This window comes from Hemiscyllium ocellatum, chromosome 9 (assembly GCF_020745735.1).
Source record: "Hemiscyllium ocellatum isolate sHemOce1 chromosome 9, sHemOce1.pat.X.cur, whole genome shotgun sequence".
Lineage (NCBI taxonomy): Eukaryota > Metazoa > Chordata > Chondrichthyes > Orectolobiformes > Hemiscylliidae > Hemiscyllium > Hemiscyllium ocellatum.
The window spans coordinates 48091302-48103725 of record NC_083409.1 but is presented as its reverse complement, the minus strand read 5'-3'; the positions used below and the strand labels follow the sequence as shown (position 1 = coordinate 48103725).

General features: G+C 40.6%; 1 protein-coding gene across 8 annotated transcripts in view; it reads right to left on the bottom strand.

The window, feature by feature from the left end:
• The window catches only part of LOC132819011 (single-stranded DNA-binding protein 3), a 195420-nt gene extending 186110 nt beyond the window's left edge, over nt 1-9310 (bottom strand). For all 8 annotated transcript variants that reach the window (XM_060830250.1, XM_060830251.1, XM_060830253.1 and 5 more), the window contains exons 1-4: nt 9161-9310; nt 8759-8831; nt 8468-8529; nt 2333-2417 (exon numbers count right to left, since the gene is read on the bottom strand). In XM_060830250.1, the coding sequence (XP_060686233.1) occupies nt 2333-2417; nt 8468-8529; nt 8759-8831; nt 9161-9216 (276 nt within the window). In that variant the 5' untranslated portion in view covers nt 9217-9310. The remainder of the gene's footprint in view (nt 1-2332; nt 2418-8467; nt 8530-8758; nt 8832-9160) is intronic.
• Nucleotides 9311-12424: the final 3114 nt, after the last annotated feature.

Sequence of the window (12424 nt, the reverse complement as noted above, 5' to 3'; positions counted from 1 at the left end):
AAACTAGACACAGTACTCGACAACATTTGCAGTTGTGATTTTCTTAACTTTAGCAATGAATGCTCTGAAAGTCCGTAAAACCTGAAGTTCTATATTCATTTTACACTTTTAGATAAAGTAAATCAAATACTTAAACAAAAAAATACATAATATCATTCCACTTAGAGGCTACCGGCAAAACTAAAAACAAGAATAATTTACAATGTCAAACTGCAAGTTTAGTGATGTGTGCAGAATATAAGCAATGTTATGTGACAAGTACACTTCAACAATACCTTTTCAAACTGGTTTCTCAAACTATTGATACTCAATCGGGCGCTTTAGCCTGGCTCCAACCATTCAGTCCTACCTACAGTTCAGTTAATCATCAACAGGTTGTTGTCACCTGGTCAACAAATAAAACCTCGTGCTAGGGTTATAAATTTTCTAGTCTCTAGCACAACAATGCTGAGAAGATAGAGCTCTCACTCTTATACAAGCACACTAACTCTACTTCAGGTTCCATTAGCAAGCAGATGACAGAAAGGTCCAACTCAGTTGAACCAGAGAGACATACCAATTAACTTTAAAATAAACAGCACACTAAATAGTTGTGGCAGTAAAGCTAGCACACCATCCTGGGGTTACCATTGGCCAAACTCTGAACTGGACTTGCCATATAAATACAGCAGCTACAAGAGGAAGTCAGAAGTTATGAATACTGTGCATGTAACTCATGTCCTGACTGTCCAAAACCTGTCCACCATCTACAAGACAAGTCAGAAGTGTGATGGAACACCTGCCTGAATAACAGCACATCCAACAACATTCAGGAAACCTAACAACCAGGGCAAAGTAGTCTGCTTGCCTCGCACCACGTTCACAAACATCCAGGATTAATATGTATTATATGGAAGATGCACTGCAGAAATTTACCAAAGATCCTTAGACAACACCTTCCAAACCCACTACTACTTTCATCCAGAAGGACAAGGGCAGCAAATACATAGGACCACCACTACCTGCAAGGTCCCTCCAAGCCACTTTGTTCTGACTTGGGAATACAACACAGTTCCTTCACTGTCATTGGGTTTAAATCCTGGAATTTCCTTCTTAGTGGCATTCTGGGTTTACTGTGGACTTTGAACAGGTCATGGTGGCAGCTCACCATCACCTTCTCAAGGGCAACTCAAGATGGGCCATAAAGGCTGGCCAACCAACAATGCCCGCATCAAGAGTATTAAAAGAAAACACCATTGCCTAAATGTTAACAGATATCCTGTATATTTCAAGATTCATGACGGTTATGCTTAAAAACAGTCTACAGATAAGCAACCATTCAGACCCAACTGTCTAATTTGGGACACAGCTGTAAAATGAAAGAAATGAATTATTGAAAAAGCCTTAAAACACATGACAACACTTTCCAAAATAAGTGAATCCCACAAAGGCAGCTTACTTTTGTAGTACAAGCTTTACACTGAGGATGCAGTTTGCACTATTCGCCATTCATTAACACGGACATGCCATTGCCACTCACCAGAAGGAAAGAAAACAAAGTAAACTAAAAATCTGTGACAAATTCTACTCCATTATGTATTTCATTTCCATTCTGTGCACAATCACTAAGTAACTTCAAAAATGCTTATATTAAAATCTATCGAGATGTCAATTTATAGAAGCTTCCACTTTCCTTTTCCATCACAAGGTTTATTTTATTCCTGATCTTGCACAAAAATCAGTTCCATTCTGTGTCAAACATTTCCATAGCTTATTCTTAAATGATAGCTAAATCTCCAATAATCAATGCTGAAAGTTTCAATTCTAGATTTTGGAAACAATGCAAGCTTATTTCACTGTACTGATATGCTCCAGGCACCTACCAAAAGTTACAAGCACCAGTACACAATCTCCAAAAGGCAAGTGGCAAATAACTTCCACTTAAACAGATTAGAAGGCAAGGCTCATGTAAAGCCACAGCAAACCCAAAGTAACTCAAATTCCTTTGAATTGAACTTTTAAAACACAAGGTCCACATTTGTATAATTGTTGTCCTCAAAATGTTTTTTCACTTGCTTCATGTAATAAAGTAGTGATCACACAATTCGACAGTATTCTCAAAACCAAAATTGTTTCCTAATCAACCATTACAATTTCAGGCCAGAAAACCACAATCAACCATTTTCAGACTACACACCAATAAATTATGAGATTGTATCTCAAATTTCACAGCATTGAAATAGTTTCCTGCAAAGAAAAGCATCTGATTTCAAAACTGGCATTCCATTTGGCATACCCTGCACACAGAATTATTGAGAGCCTACAATTATTCGCAGGAATTTTTGAAACTCACATAATCATGGAAGGCTTTCGCTTCACTTGAATGTTCACACGTGTCTCGCCTTTCTGGAGCTGCACAGTAAAGGTCCCAAAATACACTATAGGGAAGGAAAAAAGATCTGTTACTATTTCTTTCTAGGCAAAACAAAAGTATACTCCAGGCATGCACATGCAAAAAACATTTGATACTGTTTGTTAGCATAGCTCATTATGCTGCAATACATTATGCTCAGGAAAACACAGCTTTCAATGATAAGCCATATAAATATAAGGTGTATACTGGCATCAAAACCACAAAAGCAGTCACAACTTTAAGTAGTAGTTAATAGACTCGGGTTTAAAAAGCAACTGACTAAAGAGTATACAGTTGTATATTTACACCAAATGACAGGAGTTAAAAGTGGTAATAGTATTCTGTTTCAGTAATATCTAAATAATTCCAAGATTCCCGACTTAGACTGTAAATACTAGCTGCTAGAAAACAATTACAATTCCAACGCATAACTTCTCAGTCTCTGTGAAGGCATCTGCTTAGTCCCATTCATAGTGTGTGCTGCACTTCACAAATCCCCAGGTTCCACCACAGGCCTCTACCTGCAGATGCTCAACTAAAACATTTACCTGACTGAGCCCATAAATTTGCAAACTAGTCAAATCATTATTTTATATAAATAGGGTCCCATTGATAGCTCTCCAAATTGTACTACTACACAAATTCACAGCCTTCAAACTGAAATCCTGCCTTATCTTAAGCGGACCTACTTGTAAGGGTCCCTAATTTCTAGTAATTAAAAGCAAGTTATTGAAAATATGATAAAAACCAACTTCCTAACCCTACTTTTTATCAAAAGTTCCAACCTTCTTCAGAAAGCACATCTTCATAAGGAGGTTCAATTTCACAGGCACTATCATCTGCTAAAAGACAAGACTGTCCATCTAAATGGTAACAGCAAGCTATTCCACCAGAGCCGTGTCAGAGCCTTTTATTCTTTTTTTTTGAATATTTAACAATTTAATAACACTGGACAAATCTCTGACCCTTTTCACGTTCCAGTTCTGATAAATGCCATGAGGATCAGAAAGCCTGATGAGAGAGCGAATCCGAAACCCCTTCGCTTGCATTCTACACTCTCCGCCACCAATTGGTACAAGTGTACAGTGCCTTCCCTCTTCTCTCTCCCTCCCAGGATGAGGAATAGAAAGGGGGAGATATTGCTTTGCTCCCACATGTTGCTCAGAGTTGGGGGTATCAGTCTGAAACTGATCGGGCTACTTCCGCATTGTGACGTCCCAGAGCCTTTTATTCTTAATAAACCCTCATCCTACATTTACCCACCTCACAAAACACAAAAGCTCACTGCATAATTTAGTTCAACTATACAACTTTGAATCTCCCATACAACTGCCTCTTGAATGGCTCCCAAGCAGTTGCCACCAAGACTCAGTTGAAAGGCAATTCTAATTACTTTGTGCAAGATGCTAAGTGACATTGGTTCAGAATGACTTCAGTTACATTAAGTTTATGTTTCAGTCCGTCTACTTGAGGTTCAACTATTAACTTTTTTTTAATTGGTATTTTGCTGAAACTCAGAATATTCCCTTGAATCTGCCTCCATTTAACACACCCTTCCAACAGGATTTCATGCATAATAATCAGTAAATCTAGCTGGTCCTTCCCTCCCTAGCCTGGGGTCATGGAGGACAACTATGGCACCCCACTATCAAGGCAGAGATCAGCAAAAGCATAGATTGAACCTGATCTATATGATTCAAATCTCACACAGTGTATCTAGCCCAAGCATCTGCCAGGAAAGTTTGAAGTATTAATTCAGTGAAAAATATTAGAACATTGCTCTGCTAACAGCATTTGCCGTCAGCCAATGCTGCCTCTCGGCCTACACATAGGTCTTAGGTCATTAGGTAAGCCTTACTACCTTTACGCGAGACCTGCCCAAAAAAAAAGTGTAGAGGCGGTCCAGAGCAGCTGCATGTTCTATGCTACTTTTCCACTTTGAGTGTTTAACATGATAATTTTTTTTGGTACACAGCCCAACAGCTTAAATATAGTCATGTGATTCACACAATTATGACACATTGGTTCACATAATCAGACAAAGCCCAAAGAAATGTTACAATCTCTACAGAAGTACATTAAGTTCCAAACATCAGCGTTCCACTGGGATTGCATAGATAATTTTCAGCATAAAAATGTAAAACAAATAATCAGTAGCAAAGCCTGAAAAGCAGAACAAGTGAATACATCATCTTTTGTCTTTCATCAATAAATGAACCCAAGATACTCGAGTGCAAATGAACAAAAACAAATTAGCTGCCATTTTTTGCAATCATTGTCACTTTGAAGATTCATTTTTAACAATGCTTTGGAGGTGCTGGTGTTGGACTGGCATGAACAAAGTTAAAGATCACAATACCAGGTTCTAGTCCATCAGGTTTATTTGGAAGCACTGCCTCTTCGTCAGATGGTGGTGCAACAGGACCAGAAGAGACAGAATTTAGAACCAAAGGGTTACGGTGTCACTTAGTTGGAATGATATATTAAACAAACCTTCTTCAGATCAAGTCTTGCATCTTTTAGGATGGGATATGCTGGTTTAGGCTCTTTAATATGTAAAGATGAGGACTCCTTTTAAGTTACATTTTCAAGGTGGCTTCAGTTTCTCTAATATTTTTAACAAAATATACAAGGACCCAAGAAAACCACTGACTGTCTAGAATTAGGGTGGACTATATTCAACAATATATCAGACTTTCCCAAAAACAAGACAAACAACAGCTGATCAAGTTACCAATAGAGCAATAATGAAATGATGCACTTGCACATTCACATAATTGTTTGTGCCTCCTGGTTACAAAGGTATTTTAGTGAAGATAGAAGCTGAAAATTAAAAACTTTAGATCATGGGATTCTCAGTCTAATAAGTAACATGTGCCGGGTCAATCTTCAGCCAAATGGGGAAAGAGTTTTTGAGAACAAGGGTCAGACACTATGACATTAGTCTTTGGTGTATCAAAAAATGGTGATCTCAACACTCCATTCACTGAGATATGGACAACCTACAACAAGTATCTCAAAAGCAGTCGAAGAGCTCAACAAGATCCTTCAAATTCAGTGGCAAGAAAAGAACTCCAACAGCAGCATCCTCCCCAAAGTCAACTTACCCAGCATCAAGGCACAAATCATTCAAAACCAGTTCTGCTGGGCAACATGCCATTTGTCTGCAAATACTGGATTTTCAAAGTGACAGCTCTAATTAGAACTTGGTCCCAGGGGATTCCCACGAAGATAGCAAAAATGTTTTAAGAATATTCCCAGAACACCCCAAAGAGGTAAATCATACCCCAATTCTTGGGAGACCCTGACTCTTGACCAATTAAAATTGACACGGCTCATCTAGGAAGGCACTGAAAGCATTGTGGGGCTTAGAACTGTGCATGTGTGAAGCTACGGAGTGAGAACACAAACCTCCAAAACAACTCATCTGCTCAACCCTTCAAGCACCACCAGAGTAGTATGCGATAAAGTTTGCAGAGCACACATTGGACTGATAAGCCATCTCAGAACTCTTTCAACCAGAGTCTAAGTAAGTCATCCCTGATTTTTTTTTTTGGGGGGGGGGGGGGGTAGATAGAAGTGGTATGACTCCACCACTGAATTCAGTTTAGTAAGTCGTGCATAGAAGAATTTTGGATGGCTTATAACATTCTTATGTACACTTAATCGCTAAAGCAATTAATCCTTCATATGTAATACCAAGCAAATCAAACACTAGGAAGATATGGGCCCCAAGTTTGATTTGAAATAAAAACAGAAATTTGCTAGAGAAACTCAGCATGTCTGGCAGCATCTGTAGAGAAAAGCAGAGTTAATGTTTCAATCCAGCAACACTTCAGAACAAGTTTGATTTTGTAGATTTAGATTACTTACAGTGTGGTAACAGGCCCTTCGGCCCAACAAGTCCACACCAACCGGCCAAAGCGTGACCCACCAAGACCCATTCCCCTACATTTACCACTTCACCTAACACTACGGGCAATTTAGCATGGCCAATTCACCTAACCTGCACATTTTTGGACTGTGGGAGGAAACGTGAGCACCCGGAAGAAACCCACGCAGACACGGGTAGAATGTGCAAACTCCACACAGACAGTCGCCTGAGGCGGGAATTGAACCCAGGTCTCTGGCGCTTAGAGGCAGCAGTGCTAACCACTTTGTTTAACAGTCAATAACAAATGATATTGTCTGAGGCTATCTAGCAAAAGTGGATGTCCTTCCCATCACAGGGGATTGAATGGGGGTGCAGGGAGGATGGAAAACATCGGCAAAAATTCCCGAAACTTCATTTGGGCATCTTGGCATCCAGCCCACAGTAAATGATGCAAAAAGACTAATTACTGTCAATTAAGGCTGCCCAAAATGCTACGCAAATGTACAAATAAGCATACAAATAAATGTTTGCCAACATGTTAATTATCTGACAGATTACAAATTGTTCAATACTAAAAGTCTGCTTATTAAGATGACAGCTGTACATATCTCAATCTGATCATAGATACATATCACTTATATGGCAATAGAACTCCCAATTCACTAAATATGTCCAGTATGAAATTCTCTTGGATCTTTCCCACCCCCATATATTCCCAAGCAGCTGCAATTTCCTCTTTTAGTTTCAACAGGACTGTGTGGGTGGCTACATAGCTGCAATCAGCATCACTACAATCAGTTAATAGAAGGAATACCGCTGTGGGGACTCCTCAATTTTTCACTAAGGTGCTTAATTGCACCTAGGAAGCTGAATATAGTATTGAGTGAGAGCAATATTAGCTCACCCTTCTGCCCTCAAAACAGAGAAACCACCACATGACCATAAACAAATAGCCAACAGTAAAAGTGATGCCAATAAAGTAATTCTGCTGTAAAACTGAGCCACAGTATGCAGAGATTCCAAGTTCCAGTCTCCAATTTGTCTTTGGTTGATCTCATCCAGCACGATGGCACAATGACAATGTTTTCGGGAGTAGTGGGTTTGAAGCTGTTAGTTAACTAGCCATGGTACCCATTCAACATTCCAAGTACTATCGCAAATGGACGTACGTGGGTTCTTGTCCAATGTCCAATTAAAAAAAGAAATTGCTGGAAAAACTTAGCAGATCTGGCAGCATTTGTGGAGAGAAAGCAGAGTTAACATTTCAGGTTCAGTGAACCTTCTTCAGAACTTTGCTCCTTCACTCCTGAAGGCTCACTGGACCAAAATGTTAACTCTGGTTTCTCTCCACAAATGCTGCCAGATCTGCTCAGCTGTCCCAGCAAATCGTTTTTTTTCCCTCTGATTTCCAGCATCCACTTTTTTTCTGTTCAGTGAAGAACCCAATCAAACTTGCCTGTATTACCAGATTAATCACTGACTACTTGGGATGAGGAGCTGGGAAAACTGCTCCCACCCGTGGAACCCACACTGAGCTAAAGGTGGAATGCTCAATAAAAGGGGACAAAAGTTGCAAGCCAGGATGGGATTCAACCTTCAAAAGGCACAGTTTTGCACTGAACCAACAACAATAACCGATCAAAAATAGTCAAGATTCCTATCCATGTTAACAAAGTAACAAGAGGGTCCGAGAGCAGTCGTTTTGCATTTTAAATCTACATAGTAAACAGTTCCTATACACTGCACCCGAAAGTTCCAAATCAACAGCAAAGCAACTCGAGTTTGTAAACGCTACGCAGTACAGTAACTTGGGGGGGAGGGGAGGGAGAATACAGGTAACATTTTCTGTCTCTGCGATCTTTGTGAAATGATCTCATGTACTCTCGAAACCCTAGCATAAAGCTGCATGGCTCAAAACGCATCATGAAAACAACTTGTGTAAGCTGGATTCAAAAAGCCCATAAATTATAAACTCGTTAACGAAAAGGCGTTTAATCAGCACCAAAACTTCCGATTTTTAACAAGAGATGCCTGTTGCTAGTAAAGCCCTTTGTATGGACCCCAGTATCAGTATTTTTGATACAATGTTGCCAAAAAGTTACAAAAAGAAAACAGAATAAAAGTATCTATATTTATTACTTGGAGCGATGATGGAAACTCTGCACAAGCCCAATGTGGGACACTTAAAATTATCTACTTACCACCACCAGGAGTGTAAAAACCCAGGAGGTTCTCCTAATGTGATATTTTTCTCCCATCGTATCTGCAAAATTTAAAAAAAAACTCAGAGTAAGCACGGAAGGAAACGGGGAGGGGAGGTGGTAAGAAGAGAGCAAGGGCAGGCTGCATTGAGAACTAGTCAGCTGAATGGATTTTTTTTTTGTTTTTGTAGCCACAATAAATGGCAAAAGGTTAACACAATTCAAAATGGAGGCGAGATTGTCCGCCTGAGAAACAAAGGCTAAAGCGGAGTGATGGAGACATGCAGTTACCTCTGAGAGGAAGGTCTGTGCGGATTTCTGTGCCCCGACATGAAGCAGATATTCGTACACGTACAGAGCCAACCTGCGGGCGAAGGAGACACAAAGGAGCCGGTTACAAGGGCTTTCTATTTATTACACGGGAATGCAGAGAGGGAGAGAGCAGGAGAGGAGCTGGGGGGTTTGTCAGCGAGCGGCACTACACCCAGGCAGCCCCGCCGGACACAATGTTTCATTCAGTTTCTTTGGAGAAGCGGAAACCCACAGCGTGCGAGTCAAACATAAATACTAATGATAATAATAATGAAAAGAGATTTAATCCCCACGATCTGCAGCGGCCGCTGTCTGGCCCCGGGGAGCCAGTTAAACGGTGAGCAAATTCCTTATCTTTGTTATAACAAAAATTAAACTTACTTTTCTCGAGCTTGCCCGTCCGAGGGCACCGCCGAACCTTTGCTTTTGGCGAACATGCTTTTTTGGGGAAGGAGCTGCCTGGCAGTCGGGCACCTGTCAAACCATCAAACCCGGGGCGACCCCATCGCCGCGTCCGCGCACGCAGCCCAGCCCCGGCAGCGGAAAGGGCGGCCGCGGGACCCGCCCCCCACCCCTCCAACCAACCGGAGTGACAGGGGCAAGGGCCAACCGGCGACCGCCGCCCTGCGTCAATCGTCCGCGCAGACCAACCGCCACCCGGGACGGCCCGTCAGTCAGCCGCCGCTTGCTCCCGATTCCGCCAATCGGAGGCGGGCGGGTGGGCGGGAGCTTCCCGCCGGAGTGACTGGCCGGTTTGGTTACAGAGACCGGCTGCGCTGATTGGTCGGCGGATCAGATACATCGACAAGGGGGGAGCCTCGAAACTGCGCGCCCGGGAGTTTCTAAAACCCCCTCCCCTTATGCTATTCCGGGCGAGGGCGGCATTCCCCCTGCTCAGTGGCTGCTGTGAAAACCTGGGACGGAGTACAGCATTCACTCCAAACAAACACTCAACACAATCCTATTGTTTAACTCTCACTCCTTTCTCCTGGTGCATTCATTTTATGTAGTGCTTCAGCTTCCTGCATGTTACGTTTTTGTTCTCTCTAGTTATTTTCGCTCAGTAGTCAGCGTGTTGTCGATGCTTATTTCAAAAGTAAATTCTCTGCTTTAACAATATCTACCTCCCACCTCCACCACCCCCCCCCCCCCCCAATCAGCACCTCCTCCTCCTCCCCCTAGCCGCCACCGCACACCCCATCCCTCGGGCACTGAAAAGGAGAGAGAAGGTTCATACAGAGTTAACTGGAGATCTGCAGAAAATCCGATCCTGAGCACTCGGTTTTGAAATCAATGTTGTAAATTCCCAACTCATGAACAAAAGCGCATGCAGCGCAAAGCATGTGCTTCAGGTAAAAATACAACGCGCGGAGACGGACTGACTCCAGAATTGAGCTGCACAAAAACTCATTCATTATTCGCAATGCTCTAATAGTTTCTTGTGTGGCGGAATACATTTAGCTCCCCTTTTAAGGCTCCCTTGTGTGAATAAGAGAACGAGAAATGCAACAGTTTGGAACTGATCGAAACCGGTTTGCACGCACGTGATGTGCAGTACAGTAGTTTTCCATTAAGATGGACCTGATTCTCCAAATTGCAACTCATTCAGGAAGATACCCGGGAAGCAGTGGCGTTTCCCAGTTTGCTAAAGCCTTTTAGATCTTAACCATATCAGACTTCCATCCAAACACAGTGAAAAAGCTTGAGCCATCCTGTGCACAATCAAAGCGAGTTTTAACCGTCTAGACTCAACCTTTAACTTCTCCAGCTTCCAGGATTAGTAAATTATTCAGAACTGCTTCCTGTGTAGATAACTATATGCAGATTAATCGGTAATTTATGTAACTACAACCAGAATTATTGTTTGAATCGGTGAGCCTTGCCTTGGGGCGGCTTTAAATTAACTTTTTTTGACAAAGTCTGTTTTTTTAAGTAGATATAACCGTGTAACCACGAAGAAATAGAACCCAGTTAAAATACTGTTTTACGAATATTATTCTGCAAATCAAAACTATCCCTTTTTAAAGATGTCACCGTTTTTAATTCTGAACTTTAGTTCATTGCCTTGAAGTCAATTATTTCGAGGGTTCCTTATTAAGACGAAAAGCCCAAATCTTGAACAATATCCTCATACCTTTACTTTAAACTTAACGCTATGTAGTGTTAAGTATGCTGCACAAACCCGTCCAGTGAATCGAGGTTTGTATAGCTAACTTAAAATGCTCGTTTTTAATTACTTTTAATGTCAGCCTGCGGAATCTGAATTTGGGGAGACTATCAGAAGTGTTCATATGTGAACCTAATACCTAATATAATTTGCATAACCACAGCCCATGCAAGCTGCAACTGAATACTAGCACAATTCTTTGCTATGTTCCATACTCACCTCTTAAAGTCGTCTGGCACATTATGCTTTAGGGGCTGAAGATTTCTATTCAACAGCTACTCTGACAAAGACTTAACAACTGGAACTTGCCCTTGTTTTTATGGATACTAACATAAAATTTTGGTTTCATTTCAGATTCCTTGTATTTACAAATTTTCACAATTGAGTTAACAGCAGCAGTCCTGTAAAGTCCTAAGACCAAAATTTACTAGTCATTTTTGCATTAATTTTAAAATTTTCTTTTGTGTAGACTTATTAGTTCATATCACTAATTTAAGTGCAAAATTTAAGAACAAGCTTCCAAGTCCTGCCCTCAGGTAAGGTTCCTTTCCCACAAATCATTTAATAATTTGTGATAAGAAAAAAAACTTCAATATGTCAACATACCTTGTTTTGGATCCTGCAATTTTATGTAATTTCTGCTTCATTTAGTTTCTTAGACACCACCTTCCATGCTATGTAAACTTTGCATCATTCGATAATATAAAATTAATAACTATATTATGGAAAAGGTACTCCTAAGTAGCAACCATCATAATCTTACATTCGTTTGAGGGAGAGAAATGTGGGTCAGAGACCGGGACCTTTAAATTATTCAATTCTAAGCAATTGTGAGAATATGAAAGCAGAGTGAACCACAGTGAGCTAGCTAGCTAATTAGGTTAAGAGGTAGGCTAGTAGTGATGCAGAAGCAGACACTTCAGAGTATAATAGAATAAATTCTAATAAGAAAGAAAAAAAACAAGGGTTGGACCCCCGCCATGGTTAATTTTAAGTAAGTTGAACATGATATAAAACTTGAAAAAAACACATAATTGCACAAAGTTGGTGGGTGATATATGTTTGGACAGAATGTTTTAAAAAGACCAAAAGATTAACAACATGGGGCAGGAGGAATGGTACAAGAGAAAACTAACATGAAATATTACAATAGGTAATGATAGTTTCTATAGATATTAAAAGAGATAAAAAAAAGAACATTCATTCTGTAAAAAGTGAGTCTGTAGAATTGCTTACGGAAAATAAGGAGATGGCAGGTGAATTGAACAGATATTTTGTATCAACTTTCACTGTAAAAGATACAAGTAATATCCCAGAATAGCTGTAAATCATGAAATGGAAGAGATGGAGGAAATCTAGAAAATTAAAATCTCAGAGAGCTCATACTAAACCAAATCGTTGTAGGCTGCAGGCTGTCCTGAATTAAAAATAGTTCGTGAGATGATTGATGTTTTGGTTCTAAGTTTCCAAAGATTTCC